General features: G+C 60.6%; 1 protein-coding gene across 3 annotated transcripts; it reads left to right on the forward strand.

Moving 5' to 3' along the window:
- The first annotated feature begins 614 nt into the window (after positions 1–614).
- AFAP1L1 (actin filament associated protein 1 like 1) lies at positions 615–20,355 on the forward strand. Of its 3 annotated transcripts, none has more exons than XM_030957326.1 (19): positions 615–630; positions 12,743–12,871; positions 13,271–13,354; positions 13,682–13,773; positions 13,909–14,020; positions 14,795–14,893; positions 15,248–15,459; positions 15,792–15,971; positions 16,629–16,715; positions 16,944–17,037; positions 17,156–17,308; positions 17,681–17,892; positions 18,136–18,281; positions 18,578–18,656; positions 18,810–18,927; positions 19,049–19,213; positions 19,390–19,568; positions 19,842–19,970; positions 20,188–20,355. In XM_030957326.1, exons 3-19 carry the CDS (start codon positions 13,288–13,290, stop codon positions 20,209–20,211), a joined length of 2,148 nt encoding a protein of 715 aa, XP_030813186.1. In that variant the 5' UTR covers positions 615–630; positions 12,743–12,871; positions 13,271–13,287; the 3' UTR covers positions 20,212–20,355. The 3 variants fall into 3 exon arrangements, with proteins under 3 accessions (XP_030813186.1, XP_030813184.1, XP_030813185.1); XM_030957324.1 differs by lacking the exon at positions 615–630 and adding an exon at positions 1,173–1,247; XM_030957325.1 differs by lacking the exon at positions 615–630 and adding an exon at positions 1,173–1,247 and having other exon boundaries at positions 18,813–18,927.
- The last annotated feature ends 186 nt before the right edge of the window (positions 20,356–20,541 follow it).

Genomic DNA, 20,541 nt, shown 5'->3' on the forward strand with positions numbered 1-20,541 from the left:
GAGGGGAGGATTCACACCTGATATTTCAGTTTCCACAGGGACATGAGGCGAGGATTTTCCAGAGAGCAGGGGTTTGGGATGGAGGCTGCACTGGGGTGTCCTATCCCCTCCTGCTCAGCTGGGCTGTGGAGTTGGGGTGGAAAAGGCCCTGGGCACAACAGCAGGAAAGTGGGATCTCACTCCAGACTCCTTAAATCCGTCCCTGCCTTCACATGGCCAGGACTGGGGGCACTTCAGGACCTGAAATGCAGAGTTTGGGGCAGGGGATGGAAGTGCTGGGGACCCTGGGTCCCGATCCCTCCTGGGCTGGTGCCTTTCCCTGCAAAGCCTGGGCTGCTCCTGAGCCAGTTTATCCTCCCAAGGTGCCAGAGCAGCCACTTTCCATCCCCAAACCCAGCCCCTCTTAAGTGGAGCAGCCAAAGCCACCCCCTGCCTTGTGCAGTCTGTTGCTGCTCTTCAGGTTTGTCCAGGGCTGAGTATTCCAGGATATTCCAGCTGGGAGCTGGGGGAGGCCAGAGGAGAGGAGCTGAGTTTCCTGGGCTGAAATTGCCCCAAAAAGGGGAATTTCTCCAGGCCAGTTGCTAATTCCCAGCTAATATGTCAATTATTGCTCTCCAAGGTGATAATTGGGTAAGTGTGGAAGCTCATCACATTTCTGTCCCACCGCGCTGTCCCCTCAGGGCTCGGCTGCAGCCCGGACTGTCCTGGCAGCGCCAGCAGCCGCTGTCCTTGCTGCCACGCCTGGGGCACTGCCACACGTGCCACAGGCTGTCCCTGCAGGGCTGTGCGGGGCAGGGACAATGACAGTGGCATGGCCAGGGACACGCCGGGCTCAGGAGGGAGCAGCCACCGAGGGGATTTTGGGGAGGGGGAAACGAGCAGTGAGGGTTCAGGGGGAGCTGTTCGTGCTACGGGCTGCGGGAATTCGGGGTTTTCCCCCTAAACCGGGCAGGTGGAGGTGATCCCCTCACGGCCCCAGCCCTTCCCGGGGGTGTCTCTGGGTGCCGATGGGGATGCAGGCGGGCAGGGACCCCAGCCCAGCGCTGTCCCCGGTGCCGTGCCGCGCCGTGCCGGGGCTGGGCGCTGCCGCGCTCCGAGCGAGGGAGGGAGGGAAGGAGGGAGGGGCGGATGAAGGGATTGGCCGCTCCCAGCCAGAGCCGGCCCCGCCGGGCGGCCGCTGCCCGCGACACTCGCCCGCCCGCGGCTCCCGGGGCGGCCGCGGCTCCGCACCATGGACCGGCTCAGCGGTAAGGGACGGACAGACGGACGGGACGGGAGGGACGCGTATCCCATCCCCTCCCATCCCGGGCACAGCGCGGAGGGCACCGGGGATGCCCGTGCCAGGCGCAGCGAGTCGCGGGTCGCGCATCCCGTCCCAGCCGAGCGAGCGCATCCATTGTGGGACCCTGCTCCAGCAGGGCCGGCCGGGCACCAACTGGAACCAGTTTCTCTTCGCTGGTGGGATGGGTAAACCACCAGCAGCCTGCAAGGGAGGCTGTGGGGTGTAAGCTCTTGTTAGGGGAAATTGTGGTGGTGGTGGAGAGGGAGGTGACGCTCCCTGATGGGGTTCAGAGGTTTCCTTGTCCGGGAGTCTCCCAAAGCCGCGGAGGGCTCGATCCCCACCCTGCTGGGTGGGAGCAGCTCCTTCCCACCCGTGTGGGGCTCCTGCCCGCAGCCTGTGGCACCGCCGAGCTCCGGGGCTTTGATCTGGGATGTGTATGAACCTGCCGGGGCTTCGGGCCAGCTCTGCAGGGAAGGTCCCGGCTCTCTGCTGGGTCCCTGGAGGGAGCACGGGGAGGTTTGCGGGGGGATTGCTCCTTGCGGGTGGTGACATGGTGGAGCACGGGGGTGCTGGCCCTTGCCCTGTCCTTGGAGGTGCTGCAGAAGCACCGGCCAGAAGCGATAAGAGAGCGGCCAGGGGCGTCTCTGGCTGCAGGAGCACGCTGGGGTGCCAGGGCGGCTCGGGAGCCCCGGGGCAGCGCCACCAACACCCGCAGGGCGAGAGCTCCCCTTGCCCATGGAAAAGGATGGGGTGGCGTTTCCCCTGGAAACGGCTCCGAGGGGTTTGGGACCGCTGCAAACACAGGCTCGGTGTCGGTGGCTGCAGCCCGGGAGGGGACGGGGATGGGGACAGGGACAGCCATCCCCTGTGGCTGTGCCCAGGGTGGCTTTGCCCGCTCTGAAGGAGGGAGCTGTGGCAGGAGGGGGAGTGTTGTCCAGTGTCACTCGATGCCAGAGCTGTCCTCCAGAGGACATCACTGTTGGGGACAGGGGGGACAGAGGGTCTCAGCTTCCCCATTCTCACTGTGTGAGCTGATGGGAAATTCCCTGTTTGCACCCCAAAAATCAAACCTAGGACCTCATGGCAGGGAAAGAGGGGATGCCTAACTGAGGGAGCAGTGTCTGGACATGGTTTGGCTCTCCACAGGTTGACCCTGCCAGGGAAGAGCCGTTTTATCCCCCTCGTTGGTGCCTGCCTGCTGTGTTTTGAGTGCTTGTGACAAATTGCTGTTGGCACCTGGATGGCTCCTTGCTAATGGAAACCCCCCCCAGCCCCTCCTGCTCATCAGCCAGAGCAGCTGGAGCCCTCTGGGAGCTGTGATGTGGAGGGAAGGTTCCCTTCCCCAGTGAAAGGGGGGGTCTGTGCCCATTCCCAGTCTCTGGCTGCTCTCTGGCAGCCCCTTCCTTCACCTGGAGCTCTGCTCAGGCCCTGCTGTATCCTGATTTTATCACCTGCCAGTTTTTTCTCGTGCCCAGCAGGCTGGGCAGCACCCAGAGCATGGCCCAGCTCTGCACCGATGTCTGACTGGGCGATTGGTGCTGTCGGCAGAGCTGTTTTAGGATGTGCTGATGGAGAACCCAAAGTGTGAACACGCCTGTGCCCCCACGTGGCTTCTCCTCCCTCATTAGTGCCTCTTCCCTGACCTTTTGAGCCACCACAATTTAGGTCCTGCCCCAAACTTATCTGGGCTCTAAATCCAGCAGAGCCGGCGGAGATGTGTCGGGGATAAACTTGGCTCCAGCTCGCCCACAGGAATGGCGAGGCTGCAGGACGGGTGGGAGGGAGCCGGGATCATTGCTGCCCGGCTGGCAGCAGGAATCCTGCCTGCAAGGAAGGCTCTGGGCGCTGAGGAGCACAGCCCGGGGCAGCTGTTAGCGCCGAGCTCTGCTCTGCATTGCAGCCATTCCTTCCATGGAAATCGGCCACCGCCTGTTCCTGGCCCGGGGGAGGTGGGGAACGGGCTGAGGTGGCTGAAACAGGCTGGGAGGTGGGATGCTGGTGCTGATGAAGGGCTGGGGTTGTTTGCCCCTCTGGATTTTCCAATCTCCTGCTGTGTGCAGCGCTGGCCGTAGCAGGGAGAGGCTGGATGGGTGTGAAGCCTCCCGGCAGCTCTGGAGGGGCAGCTGCAGAGGGGAGGGACACTGTGGGATGGTGTCCCCCAGCCAGGAGCCCTGGGGACTGTCCTATCTGCCTGCACCGCCTGGAAAACCTGCCTCTTTCCCACTCTTGACCTGGAAATGCTCTTTTCCTGTGCAAACGTGCTGAGCCGCGGGGCTGCCGTGCCCTTTGCCGTGCAGCAGAGCTCCCGCGGGCCCGCAGGAGGTTCCTCTCCCTGCCCAGGAAAGCTTTGTTGAAGGTTTTGAAGGAGCTGTCTCATCCCAAGCAGTGGGAAGCCTTTTCAGAGCAGAGCACTGGGCTCGACCCAAGCTCTGCCTGTTGCTCAGTGGCCAAATCACTTGCTGGGTTCAGGAGATAACAGTGGAGCAGAGTGGAGGCTTGAAGTGGTTTCTGGCTTCCCAGACTCCTGTCCTAACCCCTTAACCCTTCCGTATTATCTAGTCTGGCACAGCTCACACTCCCTCCTGAGGAACGCATCTCCTCCTCTGTATAAGGAACCTTAAAATTACTGACACAGCTCTCTGTCCTGTAAAATACCAATTAAATGTCACTGTCCCAGGCCAGCGACAAGACAATGGGGCTGGAAACCTTTCAGTGCCAGCCCTGCACAAACAAGGGGCTGGCACCCCAGCCAGGGCACCCGGGAGGTGACAGAGCAGGGAGGGCACCCTGGCAGGCAGCAGCGCCTGTCATCACCCCCTGGTGCTGAAAGCAGCGGCATTTGGGGAGCTCAGGTCCCCGGGGGCATTCTGGGCTGACAATCTGCAGTGGGGAAGGATAAAATAACCTCCGAGAGCCTCCCCCCGCTGCAGCTCCTTCCTTTCCTGCTCCTGATAAAGCCTGCCATGGCATCAAAGGCGGCTCTTTGGCAGGCGAGGGGAAACACTGACATTTCGTAACAGTTTGGAACAAAAACAGCTTTGCTGCAAGGGGTTTCCATGCTCGAAATAATTTTTTTCTTTTTTTTTGAAGTGGTTTTCGTGTGCATTTGATCCTGGAAGTGATAAGAGGGAGCTGGGGGAGACGCTGGTATGCTCTGATTGCTGCCAATTAGCAGGAGATGTGTAAGGAGCACTTTGAAGAATGGCTTTGGCTTTCTCCGGGGGTTTTTTGTTGGTTGGTTTTTTTTTTTTTTTTGAGCATAAAACCCACCCAAGTTTGTGATGGAGGAACAGCTGCTCATTTTATGTGGTCCAAAATTTTGGAGAACCGTGGTTGTGAAGGACAGAAAAAGGAATAGAACTTGAGTCGCAGCAGGTTTGAGAGCAGGTTTTGGTGTCCTGGAGTGAAAAGCAGGTGAAGCAGTCCCAGCACTGCTGGAGCCACTGGAGCAGTCGCTCACACCCTGTCACCGGGACATCCCGGTTCTCCTGCCCCTGCAACCCGGCCCTGCAGGGGTTAACCGGGTAGGAAATGCTCTCGATGGTGGCCTTGCCGCTGCACCTGATGCAAGGGAAGGAAAGGGAAGGGCTGAGAAAATAACGCTCATCCTGCTGGCCCTGGGTCCTCGGGGGCAGCCCCAGCCCCGCACACGGGGACCCTCTGCTGTGCCCCAGGACTTGGGGACGGGGCTGAGGTGGCCCTGAGAGGGTCCCAGCCCCCCCAGCAGGGAGGGGGACTCGTGTCCAGCACAGCTCTGAACTCCTGGGCACTGCTGGGGTCACGGCCGGGATGCCAGGGCTGGGGGCTGGGCACATCTCCCTGCCCCAGGATATTCCCCACTGGCATCTGTGGGTTGTCTGCCACGATATTCCCCAAATCTGTGGGTTATCTGCCAGGATATTCCCCACTGGCATCTGTGGGTTATCTGCCACGATATTCCCCAAATCTGTGGGTTATCTGCCGGGATATTCCCCACTGGCATCTGTGGGTTATCTGCCAGGATATTCCCCACTGGCATCTGTGGGTTATCTGCCGGGATATTCCCCACTGGCATCTGTGGGTTATCTGCCAGGATATTCCCCACTGGCATCTGTGGGTTATCTGCCACGATATTCCCCAAATCTGTGGGTTATCTGCCAGGATATTCCCCACTGGCATCTGTGGGTTATCTGCCAGGATATCCCCACTGGCATCTGTGGGTTATCTGCCAGGATATCCCCCACTGGCATCTGTGGGTTATCTGCCAGGATATTCCCCACTGGCATCTGTGGGTTATCTGCCGGGATATTCCTCACTGGCATCTGTGGGTTCTCCTCCACCAGCTCTGTAAAGAAGGATCCCCATCCTGCTGTTGGAGGCATTTGGGGAGGTGCAGTGGGATTTAGGAAAGCAGAACCAGCAAATCCCCGGTCATGCCCTGCTAGGTGAGGGTTGGGATCCTGCTCTCCTGCTCAGGATCCTGTCACAAGCTCCCCGGGTGACTTTTCCTCCCAAGATGATGTGCCAGCTCTGGTGGCCTCCCCACATCTCACCCCTGCAGGTTTGGAGTTGCATCCAAGGCGTTTTGGACCTTGGCTTTGGGGAATGGGGATGCACAGGCTGTGGAGAAGTCTCTCTTGGGGTGCAGAGAGCTTTCCACCCCACCAGAGGAGATTTTGGGGATGTAGGGGCTGGATCCAGTCCTGGGTGGTGGCATGGACTGGTGGGAATTGGGGTTTCCCACTAGAATCCCTGCCTGCAATTAGCTGCAATTCCTGCAATTAGCTTGAATCCCTGCAGTTAGCTGGAGTTCCCACATTTAGCTGGAATTCCAGCTCTCCTGGAGGCTGAGGTTTGGAGGACACCAAGGGCTGGTGACAGCTCCGGGTCCCCACGGGCAGCAAGGTGTGACCCAGGGAGGCTTCCCACTGCTCTGCCCACCACAGAGGGTGGGCACAGGGCTGGGGCACCATCCCAGGGCCTCTCCCAGTTCTGGAGAGGAGCCCAGGCCGACCTGGTGCTGGAGTTTGTTTGGAAAAGGCCGACACCGAAATTTTGGTTGGAGGGAACACAGTTTACTCTGGGTCCTGAGTAATCCTAACATCTCTCCTCTGCCTGAAGCTTGTTTTTTATACATTACTCAGCAGGTCTCGCCCCTGCCTGACTATTCCTTTAAAGGGCATCTCAAACCTCTCCTTTTCATTCATTATTTACATGTGTTTTCCAGCCAGCAGCCTCTGAGCCCAGCTCCCAGGCTGGAGCATCCTGCCATGAGCCTGCTGAGCCTGGCACCGAGCACTGAAATGTAGTCTGGGGCTGGCACTGAGTCCTGAAGTGTAGTCTGGGCCTGGCACTGAGTTCTAAAATGTAGTCTGGGAGTTCTAAACCTGCTCCAGGTTTAGAATTTGTGATTTTCCAGAGCTGATTGTGTTGAGCTGGGGCTGGAAACCCCTCATGGCTGGGGTTAGGAGCAGAGTGTGGAGGCTCCCTGTGCCTCTCTGGGGACACAGCAGGGTCACTCAGATCTCTCACCTGGGTGATTTTATTTGCTCAGCATTTCTCTGGGAGAGGGGTGACCCTGGAACCACTCCCTGCTCCTCTGGGCTGGGGGTGGCTGCAGCCTCCAGGCCAGGGGGATGGAGTTTGCTTTGGTTGAGCTAAAGCAAACAGCCACAACTTCTCCAGGAGGCGGAAAAAAGGGGGGACAGCCCCTGCAGAGGGGTCCTGCCCCAGCCCTGGGGGTCGCTGGCTGCCTAGTGATTTAATCACCGGGTAATCATTACCTGCAGCACTCAGGAGCTGCTGTGAGGGAGGACGTGCCCTGCAGGGGCTGTCCCAGGGGTGGTGTCACTGCCTCTGTCCCTCTGGTGCCCCATGGCTGTGCTGGGGGGCACTGCCCACACTGGGGTGCCCAGGTGAGGGACTGAGGAGGAGATCTCAGACCCACAGGCTCTGCTCGGGGTGTGGCACCGCCAGGAGAGCCCCAGCCCAGCCTGGGGGGAGCCCAGCACTGCTCCACTCCCTTGGGCCGGGGTGGGATCCCAATTAACCCTTGTTCCCATTCAATCCTCGTTCCCATTTCATGTAATTACTCAGGGAAGAGGCTTCTGTGCCCCCCGGAGTGATGGTTGCTGCAGTGTGTGAGCTGCCAGGGACACCCACGCAGGTGATAATCTCTGCCCTCTGCCCGCTCCATCAGCTGTAATTGCAGCTCCCTCTATTCAGGGCTCCTGTTTCCTCCTTCAGGAGGGGAGGAGGGTGTGAGGAGCTGTCTCTCCTCCGGACAGGGCTGTGCTCACAGGGGGTGTTTGCGGTCCTGCTTGTGTGCAGCTCCCTGTGCAGGGCAGAGCTGGGGCTCCAGGGCTGTCCCACAGCTCTTCTCCCGTTTTTGGGGCGTGCTGAGGGCTCAGAGCCCCTCTGTGCAGAGAGACACGGTGGGACAGGGGACTGGGGAGAGCCTGGCTGGGGGAGCAGCTCTGGGCTGGTCCTTGCTGGGCAAGGCCAGGAGATAAAGCTCTGTGCAGGGAGTTTATCCTGGGGAGAGGAGCCTGAGCTGGCAGAGGCTTGGGACAGGCCCAGGATGCTCTGTGCCACTGCTGGAGTGAACTGGTGGCACTGCTGGAGTGAACTGGTGCCACTGCTGGAGTGAACTGGTGCCACTGCTGGAGTGAACTGGTGGCCGCTGGAGTGAACTGGTGGCTGCTGGAGTGAACTGGTGCCGCTGCTGGAGTGAACTGGTGCCACTGCTGGAGTGAGGTGTGCTGCTGGAGAACTGGATGGCGCAGGGACGGGCGGGAGAGCATCCCCAGAGCACCTGCTTGTGCTTGTCTGCAACACTTCTGGGGAGGGACAGCAGCCAGCAGGCACCTTTGTGCTTTCCAACCCTTCTGGTGGCACAGCCAGGGCATCCTTTGTGCTTTTAACCCTTCTGGTGCCCCTCTCCCAGGTTGGAGGAGCCCTCCAAGCCCTTGTGTTATTTTAGTGGCTCATTGTAGGGATCTAGCTCATCCTTTAACTCTTCACTTATCTGATCCAATGGCAAGACAATGTTATTCATTAAGCTGGCAAAAAATTACTCACTGGAGATTCAGAAAGATAATTCAGACAGATGAGAGGGACCAATAAGTGAAAAATGAGAGAAATCCTCTTGTTGAAAGAATATAACTCTTACCATGACAATTTTTTGCAAACAAAAAAACAAGAAAAATGCTTCCCAGTATAGATAGTTTCATAATGATATGATTAAAGAAACTTTTCATATTTTGTTAGCCTTTAGCTGGTGTCTATAAGTGACACTCTATTCCAGAGTTTCAGAAAAAAAGATGGCTTTTTGATTGTCTGTTTTTCAGTATATGTGTAAGTAAATAGTAGAAATGAGGAATAGCCTTTAGCTGGAAATGAAACCAGTTTCTTTATTTCAGAGCTGCTTCTTTATTTCAGAAGCTGCTGCTCTGCTCTGGGGGCAGAACTGGGGGGCTTCGTGCCCCCTCAAGCAGTCATGTTCCACACTCACCTCCCAGCACTGATTTCCCAAGGCTAGCACTGAGGATATCAGTTACTGCCAGGCCATGGTGAGGGCCCCAGGGCTGTGCATGGCTGCCCTGCCTGCGTGCTGGAGGTGCTGAGATTTGAGATCTGAGCTTGCCTTGTGCACCCAGGGCTGCTGCAGCACCCAACCTGGGAGCAGGGTCACGGAGTTACCCCAGTGAGGGGCAGCTGGGGGCCAGGGAGGGTGGCAGGGCGCCAGGAGCCAGCCCTGGGTGCTCAGTGCTGCTGAATTGTTGGATGCAGAGGCAGAGGCTGCCCCATCCTCCCCGCTCAAGGGGCCCTTGTTGGCAGGGAGGAGATGATTCATGTGCACCCAGTGGCCCCTCAGCAAATCTTCCACTCTCAGGGGATGCTGCCAGGGCTCAAGAGTGAGCATTGATGGTTGGCTTTTCCTGAAACCCCCGAGGCCTGGAGCAGGACAGGCTGGGACGAGGAGGAGGAGGAGGATGATGAGGTGTTTTCCATGCTGCTGTTCCTGGCCCTCCCAGCCCATCCCAGTTTGCCCCACACCAGCAGGTGCTGGGTGATGGGACCAGAGCCTGGCTGGCTCCTGTCCCCTCCGGGGCCCAGTGCTGCCCCTCTCCTGCCCCTTGGCAGGGCAGTGATGCAGCAGTGGGTGCAGGCAGCTCTGTCCTGCTGTCCCCTGCACAAAGGAACGATTCTGGGAGCACCAAGCCACCCTCACCAAGGCACTTCATCCTCCCTGGTGGGAAGAAACCTCCTTGGAATGGGGATGGGAACAGGAGCTGCCCTGGGAGCTCAGCAAAGAGCCCATGGGCTTCCTCAGAGAGCAGCAGTGCCGGGCTGGAGGGGGCTGCCAGCATCTCACCCCTCTGGTGATGCCATCCTGGGGCACCCAGCAAGGCTTGGGGACACGTCCCAGCACTGCAGGGCTCTGCAGGTGGCTGCACACCCACCTGTGCACAGGTGAGCAGGGTTGGTGTGCTGCAGGGAGCAGCCCTGGGGCTGTCTGTGCCACCAGGGTTGGTGTGCTGCAGGGAGCAGCCCTGGGGCTGTCTGTGCCACAGGCACCTCCCTGCAGGGCTCCCCCCGGGGCTGGGGTGTCCCTGGGTGCTGTCCCCTCCTGTTTGGGGCTCCCCAGGAGCTCTCAGGGTTGGTTTGCTGGGGTGGCAGCTGTGAGGAGCCCTGTGCTGGCAGGCAGAGCAGCCAAGCGCCCTGCCCTGCCAACAGGAAGGATTTATTTGTGCCTGGGTTTTATTTTAGCTACAAACAATGGCTGTTAACTCCCAGCATCCGATTTCCCCCGGCCCCAGGCATCACCTGGCGCGGGAGGAAGCGTGGCCGGAGGCAGGGGAGCTGTGAACACAGGATGGGGGTCCCTGAGCACCCCCACCACATTTCAGGGCTGGGAACACAGGATGGGGGTCCCTGAGCAGCTCCCACTGCATTTTAGAGCTGGGAACACAGGATGGGGTCCCTGAGCACCCCCACCACATTTCAGAGCTGGGAACACAGGATGGGGGTCCCTGAGCAGCTCCCACCACATTTCAGAGCTGTGATTCAGCCTCTCCCCTCCCCGGGGCTCTCTCAAACTCCAGGCTGGGCTTTTCTGGGGGTGAGACCTCCATGGGCTTGTTATCTCTCCCCTTGCTAAAGCCGGGTCTCTCTACACCAGGAAACTCCTGCTTTGGCTTGGCCAGAGACTCTTCCTCCTCCTCCTCCGCCTCCTCCTCCTCCTCTCTGCGGGTTGCTGGAGCAGGACCCGGTTTGTGCTGCTGTGCTGGGGCAGAGCCAGGGAGGCTGTGCAGCTGCAGCCTGTGTCCAGCCCTTATCTGTGTGCTGGGAAAAGGCTCCCTGAGCAGGGGAGCACTTGTGGGGTCTAAAAATAGAGCTGGGCTGGAGAGGGGGGCTGCAGGGGCTGCAGGGGATGCAGCTCCCTTGCTGCACCATGCCTGGTGCTGCAGCCAGGGCAGGATGGGGCAGCCCTGTCCCCATGTCCTGCATGGCAGCATGTCCTGCTGCTGTCCCCTGGGTCACCCTGGGTCCCCCAGCCCCTCCAGGCCTGTTGGTTAATGCTAAAGCCATCTGCTGCCACGGGTCCTGGCCTTCCCAGGCCCAGAGAGCTCGTGGACATCTCCCACCCTGCCTCAGATGTGGAGGAGGGCGTTGCTGGTGTCCCTGCCTGTGCTGGGCTGTGCAAAGCCTCAGTGCAGGGCAGGGGGGTGGTCCCACCGATTTTGGGTGCAGGAGGAGCCCCAGCAGAAAGCAGCAGGTGGGAGCCATTTGCCAGCACCATCTGGAGGTGTCCCAGAGCAGGGGACACAGAGTCCCTGTGTCACCTGTGGTCACTGTGACAGCCCAGCCCTCCTCCCCAGGAGCCCTTTGCTGTCGTGCTGTCCCCGGGCTCAGAGCCCCCAGTGGCCACCCCAGCACAGGAGATGTGTCCCTGTCCCCTGGGCCAGCTCTGGGGCCCTGAGCTCACTCCCACCAGCTCTTGTCCGTGCTGCTCCTTGCCTGCCAGGTGACCTTGGGTGTCCCCCCCACCCCCTGCTGCCCCCTGGAGCAATCTGCCCTCACTTCCTGCAGCCCCCCCATTAATTTCCTTCAGCCTGGAAGCCTAACGAGCATAGGAAATGAATCCTTGCCTCCCTGTGCTCCCCCAGGCTGTGCTCAGTGCCCTCCTGGGATCACAGGCCTCTTTCACTGCCCCTGCCTCCCTCCCCCGTTGTATTTTGGAGGATGTTTAACAAGGGAGACTGAGGGGACAGCTCAGCTGGGGGAACAAAGGCGCCTTCAGAGCTGTGTGTCCGTGCTGAGTGTGCCCAGCTCGGGGCACTGCTGCTGAGCCCAGCCCCTGCCAGCAGCCCTGGCACATTGGGCACCCCAGGGGGGTCCCTGTGCCCCCTCCCTGCCTGCTGGGGCGCTGCTCATGGAAACCAGGCTGTGCTTTGGGCCCTGGCTGGCCCAGAGCCCTGACACAGAGCTGGTGCCTGGGATGGGACATGTCCTACATGTGGTAGGGGATGGGGGTGCTGGTGACCCCACAGCCTGGGGTTTGGGATGTCCTGAGAGTGTGGGAGATGCTGGTGACACCAAGGCCTGGGGTTTGGGGTGTCCTGGGAGTGGGGGGATGCTGCTGACCCAATAAGGGTGGGGTTTGGGGTGTCCTGGGAGTGGGGGGATGCTGGTGACATCTCAGCCTGGGGTTTGGTGAGCTGTGGAAAGCCAGTGCAGGGAGGAGCCTGCATAGTCCCTGTTTCCCCCGGTGCTGTGGCCAGAAGGGCTGAGGCTCAGCTTGGCACTGGGGAGGGAAGCAGGAGGTCTGTGCAGTGCAGGGAGGCAGGAAGAGCCCCGTGAGCCACATCCTGCCCCATGTCCTGGCACGGTGGCATTTTGGGCTGGCACGTTGTCTTTGTGCCCAGGGGCTCATCTTGGCTGGCACTGCTCCTGCTGGGCTCCCTTCACCCTTTAAACACCAGCTGCTTTTATTGTGCTGCTTTTATTGTGCTGCTTTTGGCTCCAGGTTCCTTACATCAGGATCCCATCAGTGCCTCAGGATCCTTCCCTTCCTCTGGGAGATCCCTGTGCCAGCCCTTGCTGCTGCCCTGCTGTGCCAAGGAGCAGTGTGGGGACAGCTACAGCCCAGCCAGGGTGTCCCCACGCTCTGGGGCACACAGTGTCCCCTCCTTGGAGCCATCCCCATCAGTCAGCACGTTCGAGCTGCCTCTGCAGTGACCCTTGGCCTCTGTTGCTGTCCCTGGAGACCCAAAGCCAGCTGTGTGCCACCCCAGCTGTGCTGAGAGGGTGTTTGGTGGCTGCCAAGAGGAGGATCCTGCACTGGGAGCAACTGCAGCTCTTGCTTTCTGCCCATCCAGAGCTCCGACTTTGCTGGAGTTCCAGCCCATTTTGCCTTGTCTTAACCCCAGCATCCCAACACCCCCTGGCTGATGGGATTTTTCCTGCTCCCCTCAGTGCTGGACCAGCTCCTGCCAGAGCTCAGCGTTCTGCTCAAGCTGCTGGACCACGAGTACCTGAGTGCCACCACGCAGGAGAAGAAGCTGGCTGTGTCCACCATCCTGCAGAAGCTGCAGCCACCTGCAGGTCCGTGTCCCTCTCCTGTTCCCAGAGGCACTGGGTGTCCCCAGCAGGGCAGGGATGAGCCCAGCACCTGCTCAGCCCCATCAGGGCACTTTGCTTTCCCTTCTGAGCTCCTCCCTGCCCCGGAGCAGGGCTGGCGTCAGCGGTGCCCCGGGGGCAGGAGGGAGGGCTGCTCCCTGCGGAAACGCTGCATCCAGAGCCCTTCCTGCCCGGCTCTGGGCTGAGCACAGGGGTTTCCGCCAGCACTGCGCACCTGGGCCTTCACAGAGCCCCCGTTCTGCCCTCCTGGGGGAGCCACAGCAGCCCTGGGGGTTCCTCCATCCCTGCTCTGTGGCCCTGGGATTGTGGGCACGAGGGGCAGCAGTGCCTGCCCCAGGCTCAGTGTCCCCCCCTCAATTCCAGGGAAGGATGTGGACTACATGTACGTCAACACAGCGTCCCTGGGCAATGGCACCAGCTTCGTGGAGTCCCTCTTTGAGGAGTTTGGTACGTGTGGCTGAGCTGGAGGGGTGCCCAGGGGGATCATGCTGGTCCTGGGGTCCTTTGGAAGAAGGGTGACAGCTACATCCTTGTGTCCAGAGTGGGCATCATCACTCTGGGTGCTTGTTCCTGCTCCCTTGGAGCTGTCTGGGGGCTGGCCATGAGGGAACCAGAGGTTAACAACAGGAACCCACGCTCCAGCTGTGGTTAGCAGTGATTCCCATCTCCCAGCACCTCCCCAGGGAAGGCCATGGGCGGAGATCCCTGCAGGGCACAGCTGGGATGTCCAGCTCTGCTTCCCTGCTCCCCTCACCCTCTGTTTGCTCCGTGCAGACTGTGACCTGCGGGACCTGCAGGACATGCAGGAGGAGGAGGGGGACACCAGCGTTGGCTTGGAGCTGGCAGGGAGCCAGACAGCCAAACCTGTAAGTGCCTGGCTGTCCCCAAGCCAGCTCTGTGTGGGGAGGTGACAATGGCCAGGGTGGGACCCTTCCTGTGCCCTGCTGGGGCTCCTGCCCCTGCTGCTGCCTTGGTTAAAGCTGGAGGTGTTTCTGCCCTAGGTTCCTGTGGATCCTGCTCCTCCTCTGCCCACCACTCCCCCTCCTGAGGATTACTACGAGGAAGCTCTGCCCCTGGGCCCTGGCAAGGCCCCCGAGTACATCACCTCCCGCAGTGAGTCCTGCTCCAGCCAGGCCAGCAGCAGGGCTGGGGGAGCCCCACGGGCTGCCCACTGCATCCCTCACCTGCCTGACAAGCCAGGCAGCTCTCAGTGCCTCATCCAGTCAGATGCATCATTCCTGCCTTTGTCGGGGCATCCCTGCGAATACAACACATTGGATGCCTGGATTCCAAATTATTGCTGTCACTGAGATCACAGGCTCATAGAATTATGGAATGGTTTGGGTTGGAAGGGACCTTAAAGATCATCCAGTTCCAACCCTGACACTTTCCACCATCCCAGGTTGCTCCAAGCCCCATCCAGCCTGGCCTTGGATGCATCCAGGGGCAGCCACAGCTTCTCTGGGAAATCCATTCCAGGGCCTTCCCACCCTGCCAGGGAAGAATTCCAGCTGGACTGAGCTGGGATTGCATCCCAGGAGATGCCAGGGAAGGACAAATCTGCCACGTGTCATCACAGCCACCCCCACCACCCACCAAAATCAGGGTCTTGCTTTGACCTTTTCAGCAGCACCTCTCAAAAATAAATATTCCTGGGAAGGAATTGTCGCTGCTCCCACCAGCAGCACTCCTGTCCCCCTCCCTCCCATCCCACTTGCTATTGCAAGGAGTTGTTTGCTCCAGCCAGACTGGGAATGAGGAGATGGGAGAGATCAGAGCCACGGGAGGGTGGGATGCCCTGGGAGGGTGTGCTTGGCTGTGCCCCACCGAGCATCCGTGAGGGAAAACAGGGTGTAGCAGCCCCAGCCCGCTGTGCTTCCCCTGCAGACAGCTCCAGCCCCCCCAACTCCATCGAGGACGGCTATTACGAGGATGCAGACAGCAGCTACCCCGTCACCAGGATAAATGGGGAGCAGAAGAGTTCCTGTAGGTATCTGGGTGTCCTCAGCAGGGAGGGGAGAGCTTTGCAAGGTCCAGCCCGAGGTGGGGCTTGAGCTGGGGGCTGGGGGCTGCTGGGGTTGAGGCTGGAGAGCCAGGGTTTCAAAGTGTGAGCCTTGCAGAGAAACAAACCAGCCCAGGGCTCTGGATAGAGGCACCTGGGGCTGGAATCCTGCTGGGATTCCAGGGGAAGTGGAGGTGGCTGCTGCCCAACGCTGCTGTTCCAGAGGATGACAGGGAATCCACCTTTGCTGGCACCCAGCTCTGTCTGGAGCTGCTGGGCGTGGGGAACCCTGGCAGGGTGTGTGGCACACTTTAGGGTGACTCCCCTGCTTCTTCCAGACAACGACTCGGATGCCATGAGCAGCTCTTACGAGTCCTACGACGAGGAGGAGGAGGAGGGCAAGGGCCAGCAGCTGACACACCAGTGGCCCTCGGAGGAGGCCTCCATGAACCTGGTGAAGGATTGCCGGATCTGCGCCTTCCTCTTGCGCAAGAAGCGCTTTGGGCAGTGGGCCAAGCAGCTCACCATCATCCGGGATGGCAAACTGCTGGTGAGCCTGGCCTGGGGGGCACAGAAACCCCCTGGGGGGGTCTGGAGGGTAGCTGAGCCCGAGCTGAAGGAACAAAAGCACCATCCAAACAAAGCCCCTGCCCCAAGGCTGCCACATGAGCAGCTGATGCCCTCACTTACCTTGCAAGGGAACAGAGGGCTCCCCTATTTTTGGGACACCATGGAGTGAGAGGGCACCCTCAGATGAGCCACCTCCATCTGTGCCACCAGCGAGGGACCCTGAGACCCCGTGTCACCTGTGGGACCCCCCAGCACAGCAGCCAGCCAGGCAGGTTTGGCTGAGCCCTGAGCAGTTCTCTCTGCCTCCCTCAGTGCTACAAAAGCTCCAAGGACCGGCAGCCACACGTGGAGGTGCCCCTGCCCACCTGCAACGTCATTTATGTCCCCAAGGATGGGCGGCGCAAGAAGCACGAGCTGCGGTTCTCGCTGCCGGGCGCCGAGGCGCTGGTGCTGGCTGTGCAGAGCAAGGAGCAGGCTGAGGAGTGGCTCAAGGTACCCCTGCTCCTGCCAGGGGCATCCACAGAGCCCCCTTGGCATCCTCCCTGCCCAGGCTGGGGAGGGGGCTGCCCTGGGAGCGGCCTTGCCCCGCTGGAAGGGGATGGGGGCTTTGCTCCTGTCCCTTATCGGCCGCTTCCCAGGGCCTGGGCGGCTCCGGCGCTGATAGCCCCGGCTGGGGGATGTTTGCTCTCCCCTTCCTCTTCCCCAGGGCCCTTTCCTGCCTTTGTTCAGGGCCGGGAAGTGGGGGCTGCAGGGAAGGGGTGGTGGGTGGGAAAGGAGCCTCTGAGCACAGCAGCGACGCAGCTGTCACCCCAAATGTGGGAGAACGGGGGGTTTTACACACCCAGGGCACACCACACCTTAAAACAGGGGGGGTCACGAGGTGTCCTGTGCTGGCAGGGTGGTGCTGCCTTGGCAACTAAGTCTGTCCCTTCTGAGATTTCCAAGCTCCCTGACAAAATCCACAAAACTGGTTGAAGTGTTGAAGGGGCCAAGGTGTGCGCAGTCCCGATGTGGGTGTGCTGCCCTGAGCTGTGGGGACCAGGACGTGTCCCCCTGGCTCAGCCTGGCTCTGGTAGTGAAGGAGTGAGCCAGGAGGGCAGCCCTGGCCCTCGGGTCACTTTGAGGTGACAGCTGGGGCTGTCTGTGCAGGTGATAAAGGAAGCCAGCAGTCCAGCAGCAGGCGGGATGGAAGCCCCCACCTCGCCAGCGATGCCGTGCAAGATGGAGCTGGACAAGGTGATGGTTTCTAGGGTCCCTGTCTGGGGGCTGTGTGGGGCTGCCGTGGACAAAACTGGGGAACACGGGGCTGGGGGACCCCAAATTCCTGGGGCTGCACGAGGAGCCTTTCCCCTTCTCACAGCAGCTCTGCAGGGCTGGGAAGGGGAACAGGAGCTGGAAATGCCAGCCCTGTGCAGGGGGATGAAGGGCTGGGGGTGGTGCTGATGGGATTCTGCTCTCCCACAGCGGCTGTCCCAGGAGAAGCACACCTCAGACTCGGACAGTGTGGCCATGGGTGACACCGGGTCCCCTGCCACCCGCAGGGAGCACGGCGAGCACGGTACAGTCCCTGTCCCCACTGCCCACCCAGCTGTGTGCCCACAGCTGGGCAGCACCCTCTGCAGCTGGGGGGATGGCAGGACACACACCAGGGTCACACAGCTACCCTGTCCTTCCAGGGAAAGGCAAAAAGAGCGGCCTGGCTGACCTGAAGGGCTCAATGAGCCGGGCAGCAGGGAAGAAAATCACCAGGATCATCAGCTTCTCCAAGAAAAAGCCATGCCCCGAGGACACCCAGACCTCCTCCACTGAGGAGGACATCCCCTGCTGCGGTTTGTGTGGGCTGGGGGCAGAGATGGGGCTGGGAGTGGAGTGGGATCAGTGGGGAGTGACATCCCCCAGCATGGCTGCAGGGGTCCGGGGTGGGGACAAGCTCATTGTGGGGGAAATGCTGCCCAGGCCTGGCTCTGCAAATTCCAGTGATGAGTGGGCAAGGAGTCACCCACGTCCCCAAAAACAGGCTTGAGGGGATGTTGTGGTACTGAGCTGGCAGCTCCCCTGGTCCCAGCTGGTTGTGTGGGGGGAAACTGAGGCCCAGAAGGGCTGGATGAGCAGGCAGCCATGCTGTCAGCTCTGTCCTGTCAAAGCCTGCCTGAGGCACAGCCGGGCAGGCGCTGATGCCCTTCCCTCCCCTGGCACCGCAGGCTACCTGAGCGTGCTGGTGAACCAGTGCTGGAAGGAGCGCTGGTGTCGCCTCAAGGGGAACACGCTGTACTTCCACAAGGAGCGCTCGGACCTGCGCACCCACGTGAACGCCATCGTGCTGCGGGGCTGCGAGGTGCTGCCCGGCCTGGGCCCCAAGCACCCCTTCGCCTTCCGCATCCTGCGCCACGGCCACGAGGTGACGGCGCTCGAGGTGAGCGGGGGGGCTCGCAGGACAGCATTGCCAGGCTGGGGGAGCAGCAGCTCTTGGGGTGATCAGCACCCCATGCAAGCAGTGCCTTGTTTTGCCCTCCCCTGGAAAGCTCAGGGCACCTGTTGGGTGAGCTGGGGCGGCCACATGGGAACTTGGTGCATGGAGGGGGATTGTGCGCTGCAGGCAGCAAGGATGAGGGGCTGGGAGCCAAGTGTGCACCCCAGCTCTTCCTCTGCCCTCCAGGCAAGCTGCTCTGAAGACCTGGGCCGCTGGCTGGGTCTCCTCTTGGTGGAAACAGGCTCCCAGACAGCCCCAGAGGCCTTGCACTATGACTACGTGGATGTGGAGACCATTGCCAACATCGTGACGGCCGTGAGACACTCCTACCTGTAAGGCTGTGTGCCTCCTGCAGTGCCAGGGGCTGGGTGCTGGGCTGGGCACGGTGATCCTTGGCCCTGTGGAGTCCCCAGAACGGGCACAGGCTGGGCGGTGGTTTGTGGCTGGAATCTCAGGGACAGGGTTGTTCCCTAGGGCAGCATGGGAAGCTGAAAGGGTTTCATCAATGCTGATGGAGGGTGTGTTAAGGTGGGGTCATGAGATGCAGGAATCTTTCTGAGCTGGAAGGGTTTCCTGAGGGGCTGGCAATGATATTCTGGAAAGGAAGACCCCACGCCTCCTTCTGCAGGTGGGCCAGCTCCTCCCAGGATCAGCGGGCAGACTCCTCTCGCGTGGTCTACGATGATGTCCCCTATGAGAAGGTTCAGGTGAGCACAACTTCGTGGCTCATCCTCTCCCACCACAGTGGCCCAGGGGCTGGGAGATGGCCCTGCAGGTGTCTCAGCTGGGAGATGGCCCTGCAGGTGTCTCAGCGGGGACATGGCCCTGCAGGTGTCTCAGCTCACTCCCTCTCCCCGCAGCAGACGGAGGAGGAGCCGGGGCGGCCGGGGGCCGCTCAGGTGAAGCGCCACGCCTCGTCCTGCAGCGAGAAGTCGCGGCGGGTGGACCCGCAAGTCAAAGTGAAGCGACACGCATCCAGTGAGTCCCCGGGCCACAAACCTCCCCAGGGCTCCTGGCCAGTGCGGGAAGGGGCTGTTCCCCACAGAGATGTGGGGGTACCATCAGTGCAGCCCTTCATGGGCTCTCCCCGTGCCTGCAGGTGCCAACCAGTACAGGTACGGCAAGAACCGGGCCGAGGAGGACGCCAGGCGATTCCTGACAGAGAAGGAGAAGCTGGAGAAGGAGAAGGCATCGATCCGCAGCGAGCTGATGTTGCTGCGGAAGGAGAAGCGGGAGCTGCGGGAAGCCTTGAAGGGCAGCACGGGTAGGTCGGGGCCATGGGAGCTGCCAGGCGCTGGGGCACCGAGCACAGCGACACCGGGCTGGCCACAGCGACACCGAGAGCTGGGCTGGCTGCAGCGCTCTGCCAGCCCCATCTAGTGTCCCTGTGCGGAGGATGGGTGGATTCCCCGGCGCTGAGCTGCGTGCTTGTGCAAGCAGGGCCGCGGCTGCAGGAGCTGGAGCAGCGGGTGGCGGAGCTGGAGGAGCGCTGCCGGCAGAAGGAGGAGTCTCGGGTCGATCTGGAGCTCAAACTGACCGAAGTGAAGGAGCAGCTGAAGCAGTCGCTGGCAGGAGGGCCGGCCCTGGGGCTGGCCGTGACCAGCAAGGCTGAGAATGGGGTATGCATCCTTTTTCCTCACTCAGAGCTCCAGCTTCTGCACGGAACAGCGGTTGGGGTATTGTGGGGAGCAGCACAGGGAGAGGAGACATCCCTGTGGCTTTGTCCCTTGAGGACAGAGCTGTGTGAGTTGAATTTGGTCACCTCAACTTTTATCTCATTACAATTCACACCTTTTTTTTTTCTTTTTTTAATCTGGTTGTTTATGCTTCCTGGGTTTCCTGAGCTTTGCTTTTCTTTCCTGAGCTTTTTCTTTTCTCCCCCTTTTCCACAGGAAACTACAAACAAGCCAAACGGGAGCCCCCCTGAGCACTTGGTCCCTGTGAACTGTGCAGCAGAGCTGAGGAAGAGAAGCCCCTCCATCATCCCTGCCAACACGGGGAGCGTGCTGAGGAAAGCCAAGGTCCTGCTCAGCTCTCGCTCTCCTCCCTGGCTCCCCGGGAAATCTCAGTCTTTGCCCCTTGTTTAACCATGGAATCATGGCAGTGCAGGGCTGGGTGGGAGAGGGAAATGCTTGGAAGACACTGGGTCCAAAGCCCCCAGCAGGGAGGGATACCTTAAAGTGTTCCTTTTCCAGTGATGTTTTCTAATTCCTTTTTTTTTTCTTCCTTTCTCTGCAGGAATGGGAAAAGAAGCAGACTTAAGTCAGCCTGCCAAGCCCTGAACTCACAGTGGGGATCACGGAGGAGCTGCCAGCCCCCTTTCTCTGAGACACTGGGAGGGTGCTGGCCAGGCGTGGTGGAAGAGCCCTTCTGCCAGCCCCACCACCATGGCACCACCACCATAAACCAGGGGAAGGGGGCGGGAGGGGACTGGGGAGGCGGGTGGGGAAAGGGAGTTCCTTGTGGATCAGGGTCACAAACTGCTGGGAAACCCAGCTCTGGGGGAGCCTGCCCTGGAGCCAGGAGTGTGACACAAACTCTGGGTGCAGGAGGAAGGAGGGGAGAGCCTGGGCTGGCAGTTGGCAGTGCCCA

This window comes from Camarhynchus parvulus, chromosome 13, assembly GCF_901933205.1.
Source record: "Camarhynchus parvulus chromosome 13, STF_HiC, whole genome shotgun sequence".
In the NCBI taxonomy this organism is placed as follows: Eukaryota; Metazoa; Chordata; class Aves; order Passeriformes; family Thraupidae; genus Camarhynchus; species Camarhynchus parvulus.

Coding starts and splice junctions, on each gene's coding strand:
- AFAP1L1 (XM_030957324.1), top strand. Junction 13,355..13,681: donor GTCCCTCTTTGAGGAGTTTG/GTACGTGTGGCT, acceptor TGCTCCGTGCAG/ACTGTGACCTGCGGGACCTG. Junction 18,657..18,809: donor TCCCCTATGAGAAGGTTCAG/GTGAGCACAACT, acceptor CTCTCCCCGCAG/CAGACGGAGGAGGAGCCGGG.